The 22,625-nt window shown below is 40.9% G+C and overlaps 1 protein-coding gene across 2 annotated transcripts in view; it reads left to right on the top strand.

The window, feature by feature from the left end:
• Nucleotides 1-2,580: 2,580 nt before the first annotated feature.
• zbtb10 (zinc finger and BTB domain containing 10) overlaps nt 2,581-22,625 on the top strand; it is a 24,302-nt gene continuing 4,257 nt past the window's right edge. The window contains exons 1-4 of one of the 2 annotated variants that reach the window (XM_007547752.2): nt 2,582-3,564; nt 11,539-12,571; nt 19,414-19,479; nt 21,352-21,527. In XM_007547752.2, coding sequence (XP_007547814.1) covers nt 2,884-3,564; nt 11,539-12,571; nt 19,414-19,479; nt 21,352-21,527 — 1,956 coding nt within the window. In that variant the 5' untranslated portion in view covers nt 2,582-2,883. Of the gene's footprint in view, nt 3,565-11,538; nt 12,572-19,413; nt 19,480-21,351; nt 21,528-22,625 lie in introns of both variants that reach the window. The other variant, XM_007547753.2, reaches the window with a different exon arrangement.

Below are 22,625 nucleotides of genomic sequence, written 5' to 3'. Positions count from 1 at the left end.
TTTTTTTTTTTTACCAGGCTATGTACTTATGGGCTTTAATAGGACTTTCTACATTTTTAACAATGTATACATAAATTATGATGTGTTGCTTACCACGAGCTGTTAGTGCACTTAAAGGGTGGGATATATTTTCTGTGGGCAGTTACATGTGGGATGTTAGCAAGGTTTTAAAGAGACACTTTTGGGAATACTTACAGGCTACTTATGGGTACCAGGCTGTATTATCAGGTAATGACAAGTTACCTGGAACTTAAAGGGTGCTTTCTTCATACTTATGTTAATTGGAAAATACTTGTATTAATGAGGTACTTGTTCAGATTTGGATGTATTATGTGGTAAAAAATACTTATCTTGGGCTGACAAGATATTTAAACTGTATTTTGGGCTGTAGGTGTTTAACTTCTCTAGTGATGCGTTTGGCAGGACTTACCATGTACTTGTGGGTAGGTACCAGGTTGTAACTGCCCTTGGTAACAAGTGTGACTTGCCACACAGTACATAAGGGTTTTTACTGGGCACTTACAAAATATTTTTACAGTACTTACTTGTACTTACATGGATCAATCTGATTAATAAGGTGTGACTTATTCAGAGTTTGCACAGAATCCAAAGGCTGGTTCAAGGGCTCTTATAATACCAACTTGTATTATGTGCAGCTCTTGCAGAGTCTTTTTTTCTTCTTCTTCTTTTCTCTTTGTTTTTTTTGGGGGGGGTTTACATGGATTTTTTTTTAAATTGGGGAAAACAATCCTTCACATTGTTAACAAGAAATGACAGCGCCCCAGGCCAATTAAACCAGTGGGACATAATTCTCTCCATCTTACTGTACCCACACCGCGGGGTAAGCCCCACTCTTGTTTACACACTGTGTGCAAAACTATTAATTAGAAGCAGCAGATAAAGTATATTCACAAGTATGTCAAGTATTACCCATGAACAGACACACACGGGAAGAGACAGGCTATCGTGAAACAGTGCCCTCTGCTGGAATATATTGCATTAACATCAAGTAGAGACAGACTTGTTAGATAGATCTGCTACAGTTCCTTACATAAGTCTCAAAATAGATTAATTTTATCCAGGGAAAGATGGAGGTTGATTCAGTTACATAACTTTATGTTTATTCTTATCTTGGTACATGTAGTTGTTGGTTGAACAAAATCCACTCAACATAATTCAAAGTCAAAGTTTTTATGTAAAGAAAATTAAACACTGCTCAATGCACATCACAAAAATAAGACAAATTATTACTTTTTACCTTGTTAATGTAATTTAAAGTCAAAAATGGTTCTTTGGTAGACCAGTGTTCCTTAAAGTGTGGATATGAAGTTCAATATTGATCATGACATACAAAGTAGGGGATCTAAAACAGTAGGTGGACTAAAAATATAAACATTTAAGATGAAAAATATGTATATTTACGTGAATATACTACATTGGACTGTTGAAGTCATTTAGTTGGTATTACACTTTAGCTTAAGTGACATAAAATTGTGAATGTATGTCAATAAATTATGTCAGTTTAAAAGCTAATGCCACTGTTTTATTTTATTTTTGTCAGATTCAGAGTTGACCAAGAACCACTGTATTAATGCAGCCAGTAGTCTATAAAATTTTATTAAAAAGTCCTTTTTAACTAGTTTTTAGAATAACAAAGGAATGTCAATGTATAAAATATCTACAAAATGAAAACACTTTTCCAAATATATTTTAATATTTTGTATTTATATTAAACACGCACATTTTATATTTTTTTCTATAAGCTATTACTTATAACGACATATGTTGATATATTACCCCAATAATAACAATAATTATAATTATGATAATAATTAAAGACAGTGGATGAATTGTCAATAATAATAATAATATTGTTGTAATTTTATGACTATATGGACACTTATTTTCTAGTTACACAATTATCTCAAGCCATTAAAACACCAATAAATAAATGAAAAGCTAAAGTTATTTGATTTATTATTATGTGTTTTATTAAACTGATATAAAATCACTTTATATGCACCTTAACTAGCAATAGCTGTATGTAATTATAATTTTATTGGTCAGAAACAGGACTAAATAAAGACTAAAGTGGTCATGTGTAGTGTCATTAGTGTCATCAACAGTATAAAAAAAATCAATAAATGTGATCAATTTAGAATTAAAATTGCCAAGCTTCTCTCATGAATATATATATATAATATGTATATTAGCATTTAATTAATATTTATTCAAGAATACCAGAGAAGAATAAATTTGTTAGAATAGCATTATTATTATTATTATTATTATTATTATTATTATTATTATTATTATTATTATTATTATTAAAACGTACACTTCCCGGTTAATGTATTCCTGTAGAAGTCATATGACCATTGTGGTCACAATGCTTTAAGCTAAAGAGGGGAACACATGTCGGCATTTACAGACCGAAGAAAAAAAAAAGAAAAAAAAAAGCAAAGTCAAAAGATGAAAAGCACGCGGAAAATGGGTGCAGCCTTAAAATACAAAGGACCCCTTGCAGATCAACAGCACCCCCATCTCCCTTTAAAGCCGTCCCCCTTCCTCCCCCCTTCCCTCTCTGTCTCTCCAGCCTCCCCCCGCTCTGGTCGAGGTGCATTGTGGGGAGGAAAGTCGTTGCCATTCGACCTCTGCGGGGCCTGCGCGGACGCAGCGAGAACCCTGAAATTCATTATGCGTTTAAAACCTTTATTTATTTCCGCATAACCTACATACTCTCACCGGGAGGGCCAGGCAGGGGAAAGAAACGACGGCGGGCCATCTCTTTCGGGGAAAGACATCGCTTTTAAATTCACTGTTTATTCGCTGGAGGGTAGACACTGTTGGGAAAGTGAAGATAGTAATATTTATAAAGAAAAAATGTCCGGTGAGAGAAATCGCAGGTCTCTGGCTTTCCGAGGAGGTGGATCAGCTGGGTTAACGGGCTCCAGCGGCATCGGCGGGGGGAACTGTAACAGCTGGGAGGCCCCGGCCTGTCAAGACCGACATTTTAACGGGAATAGGCCGGATCAAGAGGAGGACAGGGATCTGGGGGCGAAGGGACCGTCGCAGAAGAGAGTGGAGGGCGCTGGGTCTGTCAGCGACAGCACGGAGCCCGAGGCGGAGGAGGAAGAGGACCCGGAAGGGGGCAGCTGTGCAGCCGGGGACGGGGACGATCGTGCGGGCTCGGTTGAAGGAGACGACGGGTGTAGGGAGGGGAATAGCTGGACAGCGGGGAACGGTCCCACCAACAACACTGAAGAAGGACAAGAGTGTCGGGGCGTTGCGAAGGGAGGCGAAACTGGTTCCAGGAAATCTGGGGTAGAGATGAGACCGCAGACCCTGCTTCAGAAACACTCACGGTTCCACGCTTCGTGGCTGCAAGAATTCCCATGGCTCAAATTCTGCCAAGAGACGGGACTCATGTCCTGTTCTTGGTGCCACAACATTGCCACTAAAAACAGCGACGAGCTCGTCAAAGGGAGCCGAAACTACAAGCGGGCCTTGCTGCTGAGACATCACCTGTCTTCCGAGCACGGTAGAAATGACCCCACCAAACAGGTAACGTTAGCTGGCTCCGCTTCCGTTTACCTACGTAACATGAAATACCAGTCAGACAACTGTTAAACTATCATTTCTTTACTTGTTTTATCGTTGTTTTTTTACGTTGAAGAACTTAAAATATAAAGCTAAGGCGAAAATTGGCTTTTACCTAAGCTTCCCAATCCCTCCCCCTGGCTAATTAGTTAGCTCCAGCCTTCTAGCTTTAGCTAACAGCTAGCATAGCTTTCTAGCCGCTTAAGGCGTTGCTGTCAAGCTAAAGGTAGATGGTCATTAACGGTGGTGAGGTGCTCCCATAACAGTGAGTCACTTAAAGATGGTTTTAAGAAAACATTTCAAGGTTTAGAATGAACTGTCCCTTCAGATATCAGAGTAATTACACCTGCTTCTGTTTGACACCTGCTACACCAAGAGGTTGAGTCTCAGAATGCATCGTTAAAGCAGCACTTTGATTCACAAATGTAAGGCAGTAATTGTGTCATATAGAATTTAGTACTATTGTATTGGCTCTTGTGTTGATTGCTAGCTTGCCTAGAGGTCAAACAATGGCAAGGGCTCGACCCTGACAGCCTTTGGGGAACCGCACCCCTTACCCAACCCCCCGCCTCTCATGCTAACTCCACTGCCTTGCAGTCACGGGTGACCTTTGGCGCATTTCTTCCTCCACCAACCTCCTCCTACTCCTCCCTTCAGGGAGCTAAATTAGAGGCATTGTGCAAGAATGACCCCCCAAAATCCATAGATGGTGTCACTTGCAAGGCTGAACAAGAGGCTGGGAGTAAATCATGCTGGCTGGAGCCTGATAACTTGCTTTGCCCACAGGCGACCTTACAACAGGGAAGAATCAGTGAAATAGATGTTTGTAATCAAGTAGCACAGCATCACCTGAATCATCTTATATCTATACAACTGGACTTTTTGCCTACTGTTTATGGAAATCATTAGAGATGCATTGATCAAGCTTTCAATGACATTACCAGCTTGTTTTCTTTGAAACAATAAATGTAGGAAGAGGTGAATTTCTGATGTGACTGCTGTAGTCAAATATATTATTGGGTATGCAAAATGTGAAAGGCTCTGGCTCAGTTTGCCTTTTTGCCATTGGTACCCCAACTTCATAACCAGCATTATAGCTCTGCTCCTGTAAATATTGTTCTGAATGAATTGACATAATCGTAAATATTGCTAGAAGGTCATATAAAACCTTGATTAATTTGTTTTTATTTGAAAAATGTTGAATCCATACCTGGTTGAATCCATTCCTCTCATAATGGAGTCGCATAACCACATTTCCTCACAAGTTGATTCAGAAACAAAAATCTTAAAAGTCTTGTGTGCAGGTAAAAATGGACAACAATAAACATAAACAACTCCCTCACACAAAAATGCTCGCATGGAGTTCGCCATTCCAATTTATTATTATTATTATTATTATTATTATTATTATTATAACAACCATCTACTCACTGACTTTGCAATGACTTCTTTTTTATATCAGGCTATAAAAATTACTGACCATAAGGGTGAGGGAGGTAGACGGGAATTGTCAGTATCATCATTTGAATGTTGTTAAAGAAAGTCAAGACGCTTTAATAGTGTAAGTATTTATTTGCTGATATGCATGAGGTCTTTTTATTGGTTTTCTTAATTTTATCAGAGCGGAGGCAACACATCTACAGCAGATTTGTTTGTGATGTCCGTATAAACAAACTGCTCGGCTTGAAACACTGATTCACCGATTAGTGCCCACATTTTCTGTTCCTTAATCATGGTCGCATACAGCCTCATGTACTGGCCTGAGCTGTCAGGAGAATTAAGAACAGGGTCCTATTTGACTCTAATTTGTGAGCAGAGAGGATTTCACTACTACATTTAGTTCCCTTCCTTTGTACACGCAGTTGCTAATCAGAATTACTTAAAGTCATCCACTAACTTGTACACATCTCTAATTGGTAAGGAGAGCAGTAGGAGTGGATTAGGGGCTTGGTGTGGCTTTTCCCTAGCAACAAGGACCCCAGACACCACTAAGGAGGCTGTTTGAGCTACAAAGTCCGGTTTCTGTGTTTAGTTTGTATGTACAACTTGGTTAGCTGTGTAGAGTTATTTATTTCTGATCTGTGTTCTTCAGTTCAGAGCTTTCATAGGGCCGCTTCTTGAATATGATAATAGAAGTCGTAAAGCTTTGTGAAGCAGCACATTAAAGGCGTTATGAGACGATGTCTTGTTCTCGTCACTCATTCCTGATGTTAGTCAGGCCTCTGCTGCATTTGTTAAAGCTAACTCAATTAGCCTCGGTACACCCGGGCAGCTGTAGTAGATGTGGGTATCCTCAGAAAAAAAGGGGGCTGTTGTTCTTAATTCTCTCCGTGCTGTCTTATGCTTCCTATGCTACTTCTCTCTGGTGAGAAGTTACAGCAGGATGAAAGTAGACCTTGGGTGTCTGAAATCAAATGTTTTGATCTTAAATGTTGAACAGGCAACAGTTGAGAATTTTGTTACAGTTCCCAACAGTTCCCATTTTGTTTTATATGCATAATGTCATGATGTACTGATGTACTGTTGCCTCATTTTTCCTCAGAAGAGTAATCAAGTATGTGTCAATCCTATGCCAGTGCCCACTGCTCACAGACCTATGCGTTATCGCCTTCTATTTAAACTCTTTAAGCCGAGCTATGACTGTGTTTCCATTTCTACCATATGAAACAAAGATGCATTGAATTGTCACTTGAAACTTGTTCCAGTCCTATACAACTGTTCTCTCCTTTCATTCTCCGTTTTTTTTCCCTTTTGTGTCACTGTCATGCTTTTCTTTACGTTGTTACTAAACAGACAATTAATGAAATATGCTATGTTGGAATAAAAAAAAAAATTATTTATCACAGCTTAGCCGATGCCTATCTTTTTCTTGATCTTAGTGTGAAATGAGATCATCACAGTTAATTCTCAGACAGGAAATTAAGATATTTTCAGAACTGTTAAGTAATTTTCAACCCCCCCCTCCCTAAATTTGGTTATGACAAACGCTTACTCATAATTGCAGCGTCTCCCCAAATGGGGAAGGAGACACACCCGGTGGAGCCTAGCAGATAGATGGGATGTTTATTGGGGGCCACAGGTCAGGGGGAATGGGTGGGGTGAAGCCAGAGGGAGAATTCTTCTTGCTAAAAACCCCCTTTCTTGTGGCACCCCCACCATAGCTGTTTAGCATTGTCAGTACGCAGGGAGACACTCAGAGCAGCCCTCCCACACCTTGGGCCAAATGCACACTGCGATATTGTTCTAGCATCTAAGGGACAGACGGGCCGGGCGAGGAGGAGGGGCCAGGCGTAGCGGAGGATGCAGTAGCATTAGGCAAAGAGCGGTGGAGATGGCCTCTGGGCTGGGCTGGTCACGGGACAGGGTGGATGCTGGGTGGGTGGGGGTACGGGTGTGCATTAAAGGTAAACAAAAGTGACTCCAGTGGGTCTTTATGTTGCATGAAGACAGGAGTCGCATCACGTGGTTTTGTTCATGGTGAGTGTCTAAAGGTTTTTTCATGCATCTGCTGGCCTTGGTACTTTGTGGTTTGTTTGGGTTTGCGGTTTTTGAAGTTGTAAATTTCTTGAGTGCTGATACACTACATTGCTAAGCTTGACTTTAAAGCCATCTTGATTCATTTAATGCACCTGTAAATCACTAGATTTTTGGCAGCATACATTTGGCTTTGCAAACTTTTCTTTTTGACCTACATCAAAGGACTTGTCTTGCCCATCTCCTCTTGGTTTCTGTTCACCTTTTGCAATCTCTGGAACAAATAAGGACTTGGCAGAGGTTGATGTTGTCCCTCAATTCTCTCTTGGCTTAGTTAGGTTTTGCCTCCAGCATCTGCTGCACAGGATTGGTCTGCTGGACTCTGTAGCTCTCAGCTCATACGTGGCACATCTGGAGAAGGGATGCTGCCGCTGATGAGGCCAGGATGAAGCAACCTATCCAGCACCCGGATAGTTGGAATTTTAACGTTCAAACAGAGAAAATCTGTGGGAAGTTAAAAGTTGTAGGTGCAGAGACCTGCAAAAAGATCTCCCATCTTTTAGGTTATATTTTCCTGTTGCTATATGATTGGTTAAAAGCTTGTCAAATCAAGAGAAGAAGTCAAAATGGTAACCTCCAACAAGTACAATTTAACTCAAAAGGCTGTGTGGCTCTTCTTGATTTACTCGTGACAAATTTCTGATCTCTTGTTTTTGTAAACGTTTGGCCTGCCAGAATCAGTTTTTAGCAGATTATATTTTCTCGTTTGGAACTAAAATTGGATAGTTAAAGATGCATCTGCTGTGAGTAGCCAATAATTATTTTTGATTTGGAGCAGAAGCAACACATTGTTTTAGGAAAAATATAATTTTTTTTAAAAAACATGAACATAATAAATAGGACTTTGTTTTTACATGCTTCATACTTGTAGCATCTTATATTAGTGATAGAAACGGATTTGAGCAGTATTTCTTCTTACATTCTTTGCACTGCATGATAATGAGCTCCTGCCCTGAAGAAGGCTGACACCCACTTATCTCTACTCTGAGGTTTTCAAACATCTGCTAACATTTCTAAATTCATTACGTGTGACGATGGTCATTTTGGACATATTTTCACAAACCTTTGTGATATGTGATGATAAGAGTGACCTACGAATCTTTCCATGTAGTCACAATCCCACAAAAATAATTTTGCTCTAAAAGCAAAAGAAATGACCACCAAGCGTATTTCTTTACAACTGTCCTCCACTTGTTGCATCTCAGCTACCATTAAGTTCATTTTTAAAAACCACACTGATACTGAAGATGGCTGACTTTCTTCTTCCCACAGTAACAACTTCCCCATGGAAGAGGGTTATTGATGCCTGTAGTCTTAGCCTTTTCATACGGTGCATTTACTAATCGGATAAAAATCTGATTTTGAGTTCCTGACTGGCCAGGCAAGCTGCAATATTGCCCACTTGTGTTTACCAGCTGATCTCTGTGCACCTTCACTTTACCACGCAAATACATTCAACCTTAGTACTCAGCAGGGTGGATGTACCCCTCCAGAGGCTTTGATGTGTACATCATAGACTAATTTCTCATCCTCCCTGCTCAACCTCTTAGACTCACCCACATGCACCACGGCTCTTTTCTCCATTTGTCAGTGGGAGCTGCTGTGTAATAAGAGAGTTGAGTGCCAAGCCTTTTTACAAAGGCCCACAGTGAGTGGACAATCAGCCTCGGGGAGAGCACAGGCTATTGTGAATGCTAAAATGGGGTGACCCGACAACTCCTTCTCTATTGCGCTGGCTTTCTGTCCCCCTTTGCTCCACATCGTCTCCTCAGCCTGTGTTTTTTTTTTTTTTTTCCACGCCGCTCAGGTTTTCGCTCTCTCAATCCCCGTCCTTTAGTTCACGTCGTTAATCTGCGCACCAATAATTCTCATCGCTCTCCTTTTACCTTATTTTGTCATCTGTGTGTGACATGTTTATTTTTCTCCCACAAACCCTTGCAATCGTTGTCTCTTAATAGTTTCTTTGCATTCTTTTTAATTATTTATTAATTTTTTATATCTACCACCCAACCTCCACTCACTCCATCTCTCCCTCATTCTGCCTCTCATTTTATTCTATCCCATCTTGCTCCATCTCTCTACCCCCCCCTCCAGCTGTGGCAGAGGATGATAAGCCCCCTCACCCCCCCATACAGCCCTCTGTGCCCAGGCTGCCCTGGACAAGAGCTGCAGTGTGGAGGGAGTGGGGGGTAGGTGGGGGCTGGGTGGGGACCTCTGAGAAATGGATTTAATCTGAATTACCCGGTCCGAAGCCCCAGCTGTGTGTACGTGTGGGCAGCCTGACTCCAACCCGTGCGTGCACACGCGAGCGTGCGAGGCAGAGATGGTGGTGGGTGGGGGCAAAAATGCAGGGCCAGAGCAATGTGAATTATTCTGGATTAGGACATCTGCTGTGCAATTCGAAAATGAGCCAGAGATCTACGCTCTGCTTGTGTGTGTTATGTCGGAGGGGTGGGGGGGGAAAGCCCAAAACAAAACAAAAAGCACCTTTATGCTCTTCAGCATTTAAAAACGTTTCTCTATTGTTATACCGGGACGCTTAAAGGGCTCACCTCAGCCCAGCCTTTTGTGGGTTATAATGATGTATTTACTGAGCATGTGCATGTATGTGTACACTGTCTTCTGCTCCCTGTCATGCTGGCTCTTTGCCCTCCCCCTCCCTGCTGTATGAATACCCGGGTGAGTGGGATGTTGCAGAGTAGGTCTATGCTTTGCCAGTTCTCCTCCCATTCAACAGGCAGGTTGTGTTCTTGTATCTAATGCGTGTATATTAACTGACTTGTATATGCAAACGACAAAAGAAAAAAGTAATTTAGGAGCTGAAGAAGTAAAAGCTCAAATATTTATTGAACTCAGCCTGATATTTCCCAAGAGAATGATCCTTATTACCACCTTAACCCTGTTCTCTCACTTGCTTCGCTAAATTCAGCGAGTCTGTACATGTTCCCTGGTATTTTGGGAAACTTATTAAAATATTTATTGACGCGTACGTACCTGAAAGACCTGACGTACGAGCAAACGGCAGGTTGTCTGTTACATAACTGCTTAATAAAGTCTTTCGTTGCATGTTTTTTTTATCTGTCGTTATGAGGTTAAAGTTTGTTTGAGGAAACAATTTGATTATATGGCTGTTTACGAGCAAGCCTTAAGTAATGTCTTTCGCTGCCTCATTCCTACCTGCCCCCCTCTTAACAGTAGCCTGTTGAACCTGTTTCACCTCTTTGAGGCAGGTGCAGTGGTGTCACACAGAGAGTCAAGGGGATGTGTGTGCATGTTTCCACTGTATATAAACAGACGGATGAAACCTGTTTGTGTGTCTGAATTTGTGCGAAAGTTGAGTAAGGTGTAGCAAGACACGTACAAGGTGTCAGAGAAGGAAATACACAAGATTAAGATCACGAGAGCAATATAATTTAACTATTTTTTTCTTAGAAAAAAAAATCCCCCTTTTTTAACAAATAGAAATTTTACAATAAGTGATTGCTATTTAATATGTCGCTCTAGTTTAAACTGTTGCCACAAACAAAGGGTTGTATATCATAACTGAGTGTTGCTAAGTCAAATTGTTAAATTTAATAATGTAAAGTTTAGATGTAAAAGTATTAAATACCTTAAAATTTCCCATATTATGTCTATCATTTCACTCTGTTATGTCTTAAATTTATGATTCTACCATTAATTTATTTGTTTTTATTTTGTTTTTGAGAAACATACTTCATTCTTTGTGTTTTAGCCATGGTTCTAGTTCAGCTCAATATTTTCTTGTTACTTTTTCTGCAACCTTCTCCTTCCTCATAGGAGAACGCAAATGTAACAAATTTTGGTTTGAAGCATTTGGCCCAAACCAGTCGTAAGTCAGTGTTATGAAGCTTACTGAAGTCTTTTTTTTTTCCGTGAAGATTTAAAGTCCAGTAACAAATGTGTAAATGCAGGAAAAAAGCAAGTTATAAAGTTACCAAGTTATTCTTTTGTCATTATTGCAAGTTTTCATTTTTTATCGCAGGTGTTTTAATTCTCTGAAACTTGCAGAAGCTCTTTAAAGGGCTTTTGTAAAAATCCAAAAATAATTTAATGGACATACCTAAACCTGGTATTTTGACACTGAATGGCGATTCATTTAAAATTCATTTGGAGATTTTATGAAACCTTTTTATATGCCGTCTCATACATAGATTCAGGGTGTCAAATATAATGGACACACCTTCCTGTCTGGGGATTATAACAATACTCATTTCTTGAGACCAACTTGCATGCTAGTAGGAAACATGCAAGTTTCATGGTTGGACTACATTGTGAGGCAACATGTTTCTATTTAATACCATGAGATTTTGCATATGTTGTTTTTTTGTTTGTTTTTTTTCCCCCCCACTAATGTTTTGTTTTCTTCTCCCTTTTTGCTATAAGGAGACTGTGAGACCATCGGACAACACCAGCCCCTCCACTAACTGCTCAGAGGACGACTACCGCAACAAGCCCAATGAAAACTCCTACTGTTACCAGCTACTACAAGAGTTGGACAAACAGCGCAAAAGTGGCATCCTCTGTGATGTGAACATAGTTGTCTCAGGCCAGGTGTTCCGCGCACACAAGAACATCCTGGTGGCGGGCAGCCGCTACTTCAAGACTCTCTACTGTCTGACCAAGAGCGAGGCGCAGGACCAAGCCACTGTCACACACCTTGATATTGCTGCCGTGCAGGGCTTCTCGGTCATCCTCGACTTTCTCTACTCCGGAAATTTGCTGCTCACAAGCCAAAATGCCATTGAGGTGATGACCGTTGCGAGTTACCTCCAAATGACGGAGGTCGTACAGTCGTGCAGGGCTTTCATAAAAGACGCCCTGAATATCAGCATTAAGCAAGAGGCTCCTGACTCGGTGGTGGTGGACTACAACAAGAGGCAGACGGTGGCCAAGGAGGGACAGAGAGGGCTGGACCGGAAACCAAGCAACTTTTGGGCCACGAGTATCCTGTCCAAGCTGTCAATCAAGGCAAGCGGCAACCAAGGAAAGGATGCAATTGAAGAAGATGATGTTAATGGCAGGGTAAAGGAGGAAACCAGTGACATAGAGGTGACGGCGGCCGGGGTCGAGGGCTGTGCCCTTGTGACCCCTGGGGCGTCTGGTAACTGGACCCACCACAATGAAACCTCATCTGACTCAGCAGAGACCAATGACATGCGGGCGGCAAACGGCCAGACGCAGGTCTTCGTCTGGAACGAGCCGGTCGCGGGGGGCACCGCGGCAGCGCCTGCCGCAATAAAGCGAGAGGCGACGGACGCTGCCGCGGGAAGCGGGCGGCGAAAAAAGCAGACCACCACAAGGCGATTCGTCTACAACTTCCAGCCAGAGCCCGAAGAAGGATTCGATGAAGGGATGTTCATCCAGCCGTCGGCCTCCTACCCCAGAGAGGACTTCTCCTCACTCTCAGAAAATGCTGGTAAGGCGTACATTGGAGATCTAGAAAGCATTTCCTCGTGTTTACTGTTGTCATTTCACAACTCTGATTGAGATATAGCCTGAGTGCGATTATAATGTGAAGATTATACACTGTTAAGCCATAACCATGTGATTACACATCTAATATTGAGTAGGTCAAAGTAGCATTGAGCTGTATGACTCAACAAGGCGTCTGTATGGTATCTGCCTCCAAAGTTGTCATCAGTTCCTTCAGCTCTGTCAAAGCTCTAAAGTGGGGATTTGATGAATTATACTTGTTTAATTAATGATTTGTTGGATTAAACTTTGTTTATCCTAAAACCAAAAAACCCAAACAGACTCTCATCAATTTGAATAAAAACATTAGATTAATCATTTCAGCTTCTTTTGTTGATCTTGTGTCCATTGTCAGTAACTTTGGAATTTTACAAGCCTAAATCTGGGGGGAAAAAAATAAAAAATCAAAAATATTTGAGTTTCTACAGCTTATTTTGTTTATCGTATAAAACTTAAATTTCTGAAATAATGTTTCCATTACATCCTTCATCCTTGATTTTCCCATTAAACAACTTGAGTTACTGCACTTTGTTGGATTAAGAGTCTGAAAATTAGAAATGTTTTGCTCTTTGTCATATCAATAAATGGCATAAATCTTATCAACGAGTGGAACTGCTCCGATTGCATATCAGTGGGCCTTGACTTTCTTCCCCGTGTTATCGGTTTCACCAGTTGTCTTACCTTGGATCACAGTAGCTTAATCTTTTTACATAAATTACTCTTTATTTTTACTTCTTTCAACACACGAACCTCGACAGCAGGTTGCTCGCTTGTTGTTTAATACGTCAGACCCTCTGCCACTATGATGACAACAGTTTGTTTTTCACAAGTTTGTTTGTTGTCACAATGTTATGGCTGATCTGTGAATGAGAAGCTGTGGATAGAGACAGCAGGGAAGGGAGGGCATTCAGTTTAACGTGCTTTGCATATGTAAGTAGCCTCTAGCACATAAGCTTCTAGTACCTAAAGATTAACAATGGACAGGGTCACAGGAGGGTCAGAGAAGAACTTCATATAGAGACCAATTGTAATAACTTTTCAAACTGACCTGTTTTGTGGATCTTTTTTTGGGGGGGCCTGCAGATGATGGAAGAATTTCTGAGATGTTTCAGGAATGTAGGGATATAAATAATCAGTCGATGCGTTTGGGGGTTTTCTAGCTAGAGCGGCTGGAGTTTAGCCATAAAAGTTCATGTTAGGAATTTCTGCTCCTACTCTGTCACAGTGTGCTTCCTATTTACTTGAGTGATGCGTTGAGATTGATTCTGCAAACATGGTCAGGGGCTTTAAAGAGAGCAAGTTCCTGTGTCCAGCAGTGACGTTACCAAATTAGCTTGTTGTTTATCTGCCATATGCTTCATTAACTCTCCTGGCTCATCTACCGTTTCTACTTTCCATTGACCGGTTTTGTTAAAAAAAAACAACAACAACTTATATTTACTTATTTTTAATTGGACATTATTGTATATCAGGACTTTTCTTATGGAAGTTATTCTGATTGGAGTTATTACTACTCTCAAAGTAACTAATAGCATGTGATATCAACTTTTTTTTCTCTTATAAACTGCCATTGTTCATTGCAGAATAATTGTAAAAGTTTGACTCAAACATAGCTAATCAGTACTTGTATTCAGCCATAAAGAACTGCAGTGTCTTGCAAAAGTATTCCCACGCCTGACTTGTTCATTTGCTGGGACTTTTTGCGATAAAGCAACACAAAGTAGTGCATATTTCTGTAATGGTAGAAAAATCTTACAAGGTTTTGAACTTTTTTTTTTTAATATAAAAATCTTGGTGATAATCTGAAAAGTGTGGCCTGCATTTAATTTATCAGTGTCCCAAGCTTTGAACCTCTGCTAATCGATCATCAGAAAATAAAAGTAAGGCACCACTGGAGACCTACCAGGACATGACGTTCCATGTAAACAGGCTGGGCAGAGGGAGCAGAGATTATCCCTGCTGACAGGACCGCTACAAGTTGGTCTGGATAAAAAAAATTAAAAAAAAGAACATTGTTGAAAAAAGTTTTCCAAAAGACGCGTAGAGGCACAACAAACTTCAAGGAAGGGACTCTGGTTATGAGAAATTGAACTTTTTCAGTCTACAGGTGAAATACTTGTTTCATTGTGGTGAAGTGTGGTAGTAGCAGCATCATGCTGTGGATTACTCCTTTCAGCACATAGACTCTCCTCCAGTTTAACTGAGCTTGGGAAATTTTGCAAAAAAGAATTGGCAAAAAATTTCCATCATTACATGTGCAGATTGGGCGGACTCAATACGACACGCTTTTCCCAAAATGTTTTTAAAAACCACGGATTTACTTTCCACTTCACAAATACACTACTTTGTCACGTAAAATAGAATACTGAAATGTGTTTTAAAACTGCAAAATGTGGAAAACTTCAAAGCAAGACACTGTATGTCTTTAGACGTTTGCTGGGTTTTTTCATCCTCACAAGTCTTCCAGCTGCCCTGTCTTCAAGTTTAGGCCTTTTTGGGTGACAAAATTGTTCTTTTCCCATCGTTTTGTCAGTTTGCCTCTTCCTCCTCCCCTCCTAAATCTCTTAATCTGTACATTGCTCTACTCATTGTTCCCTGCATGTGTATCCAGTGCTGTGCTTTTGATAATCTCCTGGCTCAAACCACCTCCTTTTGCTGGTCCCATTTAGCCCATAATGATATCATATATTAGGTGAAGTGGTATAGACAAGCGGAGGAGATGGTGCGTGCGTGCGTGCGTGCGTGCGTGCGTGTGTGTGTGTGTGTGTGTGTGTGTGTGTGTGTGTGTGTGTGTGTGTCAGAAAGGCTGTGCAGAAATGGAGAACTGCTTTCAGTGTGTTTGAGAGCAAAGGCCTCCCTGATGTAGGATAATGAAGGAAGCAGGGGAAACTGTTGCTCCCCCAGGCCTTCCTAAATGCACTTGAATGCTCTTAGTGCCTCCAGCTCCTCCTATGCGTGTGCATGAAGAAGTCCAGTGTGTTGTAATGGTCTAGTGAAAACACCAGTAAAGTTTGCCAACTCCTCTGCTTTCTATTCTCTACACATCTTTGTTGCGCCACTTTATTTACCCACCTGTGCTCGTTTTCCCAAAGAAAGCTACAGGCTGGTTATCAAAGAAAAACGCGTCTCTTACATTTAGTTAATATTCTCAGATCTTGTTCAGTTTAAATATAGCCTCATGCTGGGAAGCTTAAACTCTGTAAGACACTCGACTATAGACATAGACGGGTTTTTGTTTGTTTTCTCAAAAGGTGGTTTTGTTTTCAAAGTTGCAGAACTTATTTGCCACAGTCTTGAACATATGAAAGCAGGGTTGTAAAACAATTAGTGTTTAGAACCAAGAGATGATTTTAGAAAACTTTACTGGAGTGGTTTTATTTTTAGTATCAGAGGAGTGTCTGTTCTCCTTCTTTAAAGACATAATTCAGATTTTTTTTTTTTGAAGCAAGTCCTCTGGAGTTGTTTTCAGGAGTAATTCCTTTATGTGGAGTAGAAGGATCTGTATCTATGATGTGTTGATATTGACACTCCAAACTTCAACTATTTTTGCTGCTTTGAATGCTTATGATAGTTTCCAGTGTCAAAAACAAGCGTAAGTAGTAAGAGTGGGTCAGAGTTTGTGTGCGGGGTCACACGTTTGTTGTTTGTAGATCAAAACCTTTGAGTGGAAAGTGACATACCAGTTTCAGGCGTAATTTTGAGCATACTCTGTTTATAACTGAGACCCCTGGACATTTCCATCCCCATTTTGAAAATACGAGCACTTTTGATCATGCTTTTGGCTATACGTTGTATTCCGACACTGGTTATTGTTTCATACCCAAAGAGAACCAATGATTTGTATTTGTTCAGTGTTGTTTATGCTGATGAATCATTTCTAGATCTGCAAAGAAAAATTAAGCTTTTAACATTAAAAATGAATGTATTTTTCTGTGGTTTGATTTTTGCCAGCTTTCTAAGAATCATTTTTGTCCCCTCGTCCCTGTAGTAGGTGGTGTTATTATCCAGTAGTGAAACATTTCATGTCAGGATGAACTGTCTTCCATTATCAAATAAAACACTTTACCACAGTGGAGGACAGTTTCTGCCAATCAAAACTCTTCGCAGCAAACAGTGTTTGCATAAAAAAAAAAAATGCAGTGATGATATAAAGAATAAAATAATGTGTTTTGCAATATTGCAATTGTACCTCCTGAATTTTTGTATTAAATAAGAAACCAGAGCAATCTTCTTGAAGTGTTATATGTTTTTTGACCCGGTTAGCGTTCACCCTTCCAGAATGTTAAAAAAACCCCCTGTAGTGCTGAACTATTCATTTAGATTTATCAATAAGTGGTCCCAGGGGTCTTTTTGCCAGCCACACTGTCATGTTGCTTTAAACAAGATAAGTGTGACCCTACTCGGCGTGTAAAAACACCCACACACTCTCTGTGGGGATTTTGTTAAGCTCGATCAAAGACGTTGAAGCGTATCGTATATTTGCCGTGACGGTTAGCTCACAGCAATGTAGCATGTGGTAATATTTGTTTTTCTCACTTTCCCCCTCATGCAAAGGGTAAGTAACCTTCTGTCTAGACCCATGCATTGGTGATAAAAAAGACTTGAAGGCTCAGTAGTACTCAACATGCATGTGGAGTACTTGTAACCCACTTAATGCTGTTTTTCAACCCAGTTGTCCTGTCCCATTTATAGACATCACGTTACTTGTTTGTGACAGCATTTCCCTCTCTCTCTCCTTCTCTCTCCATCTCTCTAGTTTTCTATTGCAAACAGAGCCCATTTATTTATTCCTACTGTAGAGCAGTCTCATGTTGTCTTAAAATGACTGAGAATACATAAAGTTGTGTGGAGGTGTCGTCCCTTCTATTGACGGTGAAAACTGTTCACTGAATCTGATTGCTAAAGCTAAATAGCCCGGATGCGTGCTTCCATCTGAACCTGTGAGTATTTGTGCAGCGATATTAGTCGTCCCAGTTTCCCACAGTGATGTCACAATTTGGGCTTTCATTTGTGGCTTCAGTTTGTTCTGCGCTGCCAGGCCCTCAGGATGGAAACACAGTGGCCTGAATGATGGCATTCTTTCTGATGGCATTCTTTCTGCAGCTTTAAATGCTATTTTTTATTTTTTTTTTACAGTTAACACCAACCCTCACATAGTTGCATCAGACAGAACACCAGCAGCAGCCTGAGGGCATTCTCCACACTTCTTTGTTTGTTTCTTTCACGTTTTAAGAAAGGGGGAAAAATACCAGTCCTGTCAATTGATTTAAAAAAAATAATTAAAAAATCAAGTTAATCACCCTAGTGCTGTAATTAATCACTGTGAAACATAGACATTTTCAAAACCTGTTAAATGTTTTATTGACTCGAACCAAACATCTCAGTTCTCCAGGTTCTCTTACAAGAAATCGTTTTGTTTGACACAAAATCTAGAAATGTTAACTATCAACTGGTTGTTTTTTTGGTGGAAGGTTCTTCACTGTTCCAATAAGTAAGCTACATACTACCTTAGTTTTTACCAAACATCCATCATGATGAGTTTTTGTTTATCTTTTATTTTTAAGAATTTTTTTGTGCTCTTGCGGCTTTCATTTTGACAGTAATCTGAAACATAGGGACGAAAAACACACAGCAAAGGAACAGAGGGCAGGATTCAAACTCTGGTGCGAGTCAGGCTGGTGCGTTCAGTGGCAAATTTTGCTGCTCCACCACCAGCCTGCCTCTCCTTGCTCATATTTTCACTCACATTTGTGAGCGCAGTACAAAACCGTGTAACGTGCCGCTTTGAACTAGGTAACCTTCTGCAGGATAGAGGCTTTTAGGTCAAAATTGCTTAAACTTTTTGGATTAATCGCACGCATTAACATACGACAGCGCTAGAAAATATGAACCTGGCTGTAATGATTACGCTAGATCTTCATAGAGGCATATCCAGATGATATTCTCATATTTGTTTTCACTTAGGTTCTGCGTCTTTTGAAGTTTCACCTCCCAAAATAACACACAGCAGTGAGTTTAGAGTCGCACTGTAGCGTTTAAAAACAAGCACAGCTACGAGTGCTTTACAGGATTAAAGTACTTTACTGTCACTGGCTGCTGCTCTCGCTGAGCGCTCCTACAGCACACAGCCAGCAGGTTCTTCTGTCTGCTCCAAGCAGGGCTGTTGGATTGTTTTAAAATGATTGTATCTGCACAGGCACATAGAGCAGGTGGGCATTTGCATGAACACCAGCCTCTAAAGTGCACACACCCATGCAGAGTAACTACCCCCCACCCCCCACCGCGGTCCCAGAGAGGTGCAAAGCTGCCAGGGGCAGTCCCTTCATTTCCTAATCCACTCTAATGCACCAGGGCTGTCCTCACTATTCCAAATATTGACCCAGGGAGCATGAACGCACACACACACACACACTCATTCATAGGGGTGTGTCTTTAATGGGCTCTAAGCACTGATGCTTTAGGCAGGGTATACTCACACATCCACAGGTGCTTACAAAAGCGGAGTGTAAGACGAGCCGGTGTGAAGGCTCTACTCCGTCATCCTCTAATTAACCCCCACCATGCTGGAAACCTAGTTAGCTTGTTGCCGTCTTGGGAACCTCTGCTTTACATACAGTAGGCTTCTATGAGTGTCTGTTTGCCTCCTTTGTGTCGAGTGGGGGTGGCTGGCTGTGTACACAGAACATCGTGAGGTGTGCATCCCCCACAGGCTCTCACCCTCCTCTCCTCTCTCTCTCTCTCTCTCTTTCTCTCCTCCCCCTTGTTCCCCTCCTTCCCTTTTCCTAGAGCTGGCCAATCAGATCCAGTATAGCATCATGCAAGACTTACAGCAAGGGGAGTCCTGGGAGAATGGTAAGATGCCACTCTCTGGAGCACAGCTTAAACTGCCAACTAATTTAGTAAATAATGAAAGATTTTGTTAATGTGCTTCTTTTGAAAAAGGTTTGAGTCACACTTTTACACATAAATCCTTTAAACCAGGCTTTATACGTGTAATTGATTCACCTGAAGAGGATTTTTTTTTTTTTCCAACTAATGACGAGGTGTTTTCTCAGGGGAAACATGTCCTCAAGTGCATTGTTGGTTGTTACAGCAGAGCAAACAGGAACAGTGAAGCGTGAGCCTTTTCTTTCTGCCTAATGGTGTTAGAATGATCACACAATGCACAGGTGAAGCAAAAAAAAAAATTCAAAGTCGTTGCAGTGCATGTCTTCTGAAAAGTGATGGGTGTATAAAAGCACCAGCATTGTCGGCTAATCCAGCTTTCCATTCACATTGGAATCCAGAACCGGATCCGGACATGACATCACACCGAACTAACCGGTGTTCCAGCTGCGAGTCACAATACTAGTGGGACTTATCTTTTGTTTTCTTTCATTGGCAAAACGGTTTAAAAGGATATTTTTTTCTGTGTTTTATGCAGTAAAAAAAAAATCAGATTTATCAAGATACAAACTTTCAGACATCCAACTTAACTGTTTGTTGCTCTCTCTTCTGCAAGAGCCATTTTTGATCTTTTAAGTCTTCCACGTAGTAGGAAAAACTTCCTACTTTTCCTTTCAGTCTGTTCAGTTCCCATTCCAGTTCACGTTTCTCCCAGCTACCAATTTGGAAATTGCGACTTCAGAGTTCAAACATAAAATGCTTGAAATGCCAACATGTTGCGACTTTTTATACAGAAAGACCGGATGTCACATTAGTAGGGGTTCCCAGTAAAGTGACAGACGGGCCGAAGCATTGAGATTCAAACCGAGATAAAAACAGACAAAAGAGGAACAAACTGTACAGTGAGGGCAAACCAGAGCGACACAATTTAAGAAACGTTAACGCGACCCTTCAAGATCACTTCTTAGCGCCGCCGAGACAGCGAAGACATTGCAACTTTCCATGTAGCTTAAACAATCAGATTGCAGTTGATTCCTTCTTTTCAGCTGTTTAAAACCCACAGCCACACACACGAGGGGAATACACAGGTGACCTGCTTCTCATCAACCATCCCCCCTCCTCGCCCCTTGGCAAGCTACCTTAACAACGCCTCTGTTTTGCTCTCTCTGGCCTAAACAAAGGGCCCTGCCGTGTTGGCCCCTCTCTCCTAACAGGAAGACTATCACTGCAGCGTTTTCTGCAAATCCAGCTGGGGGGGGGGGAACAAAAAACAAAACAAGCATGCAAAATTAGAACATTTTTTTTATTAAATAAACATAATTATTACATAATAAACTGATGAAACTTGGTGTTGGTTAGAAATAAAAATTTGACTTTAGCTTGTGCATAATTCAGTATCTTTTATTGTGTTCAGTTATATCGAGCTTCATAATTAGCTCTAGGCTGCAGTTCCTCTTTCCGTGTAGCACACCGGTTGCGTAGCAACAGCAACACAGATGCTCTTAATGATTTCATTTGTGCCTTTGCAGTTTATCAGACTTCCATAGTTGGAGCAAATGATGTTGAATGCATCTTTTCAGTTTGTGTTTTTTTTTTTTTTTTTGCAGTAATGGTCACCGCATCTCTACTCTCAACTGATTTGATAAACAGGATATTGGTTCCTGACACACCCCCTTTCCTCATTAGGCCCTCGGATTGAAATGCAGCTTTTATGATAATAGTCTTGTTGCCTCTCAGCGTTATTGGTTGAAAGGAACTTCCCGATAACGCAAATTGAAGTTTCACAGACGGCGACTCTGGTTGATATCGTCCTCTGCTGCTCTGCTTCTCTCTCCTCAGGCGAGGCCTCACACCTAGCCCTCAATAAGCTCAAGTGCCCCCACTGTAACTACATCGCCAAGCACCGCCGCACACTCAAGAGGCACCTGATCATCCACTCAGGTGTGCGCTCCTTCAGCTGCGACATCTGCGGCAAGCTGTTCACCCGCCGCGAGCACGTAAAGAGACATTCCCTGGTGAGTCATCACACGCACACTGAACTCCGCCCCCCCGCTTCTCTCCTCCGTTTCGCCACCGGTCAGTGCGCATCCCCCGAACGCTGCCAAACCCTCCAGATTTTTGGCCTCTCACTTCATTCCACACCACCTTGTGTTCTGCGTCTGGCAGCTTTCCTTCAGGGAGTGAGTGCACAGGCAGAGTCTTTCAGACTCTTTATCAGTTCCCGTTGAAACAGGGAGTGAGGTAGGGTCACTCACAAAGTGGTACAAAAACGGATCGGTGCTCATAAGCCAAAAAGAAAAAAGGTAAAGATGATTGTTTCCAGGTATTAAATCTTGAACGAACAAACAAAGGCTCATCTGGATAATCCACAGAATTTAATAAGAAAAGACACTGTTATCTAAGCGTGGGCTGGTATGAGATTTTCCAAATATATCTTTGAATTAAAGGACCAGCTGTTGTAGTATAAAGGAATTCACACAATAATATAAAAAGAGACATAACCTGCAAAGATCCTTTTAGACAGGCTCTTTCCTGGGACGGGGCTGCATGCTTTGAGCTTATTGGTCACACTCCAATAAAGAAGCCAAACCAGGAAGTGACTCTAATTGTATTACTGTGAAATCAGTTGACTTAATTGGCTTCTACCAGCTTGAGAATTTTTTATTGTTTTTTTAATGCATCCCTGTAAATAATTAATCTTATCTCTCACTTCCCATTTATTCTTGACCAATCCGTTACCAGCAGAGCTTCTGTCGTTGGCCGCCTCAAAACCAATTGAGACCTTTATTATTGAAATAGTTGAAATGTTACGTATACAAACAGTGACTTTTTCCTGTTTTACAACTTAAAGTTTACAGAATTTCCAAGCTTTGATTTTCACATGTGATCATCAACAGACCAATCACAGAGTGTGTAACTGACTTTAAAACATGCAAAACAAGTAAAAGACAAAACCAGAACGATCACGAAAACCAGCAGTTTTGCACTTTACTTAAAATTTGCATTCATCTTTTTCTTGGAAGGGTAAATTTATAGAAACGATTACAATCCCAGACAAACGTAGATCTGCAGTGAACAGTGCGTCTACTTATTTTAAGTTTTATGAACATTTT

Source organism: Poecilia formosa, unplaced genomic scaffold, assembly GCF_000485575.1.
Source record: "Poecilia formosa unplaced genomic scaffold, Poecilia_formosa-5.1.2 Scaffold21, whole genome shotgun sequence".
NCBI lineage: Eukaryota > Metazoa > Chordata > Actinopteri > Cyprinodontiformes > Poeciliidae > Poecilia > Poecilia formosa.
Note: the sequence above shows the minus strand (reverse complement) of the source record. Positions and strands in the feature narration are given on the sequence as shown.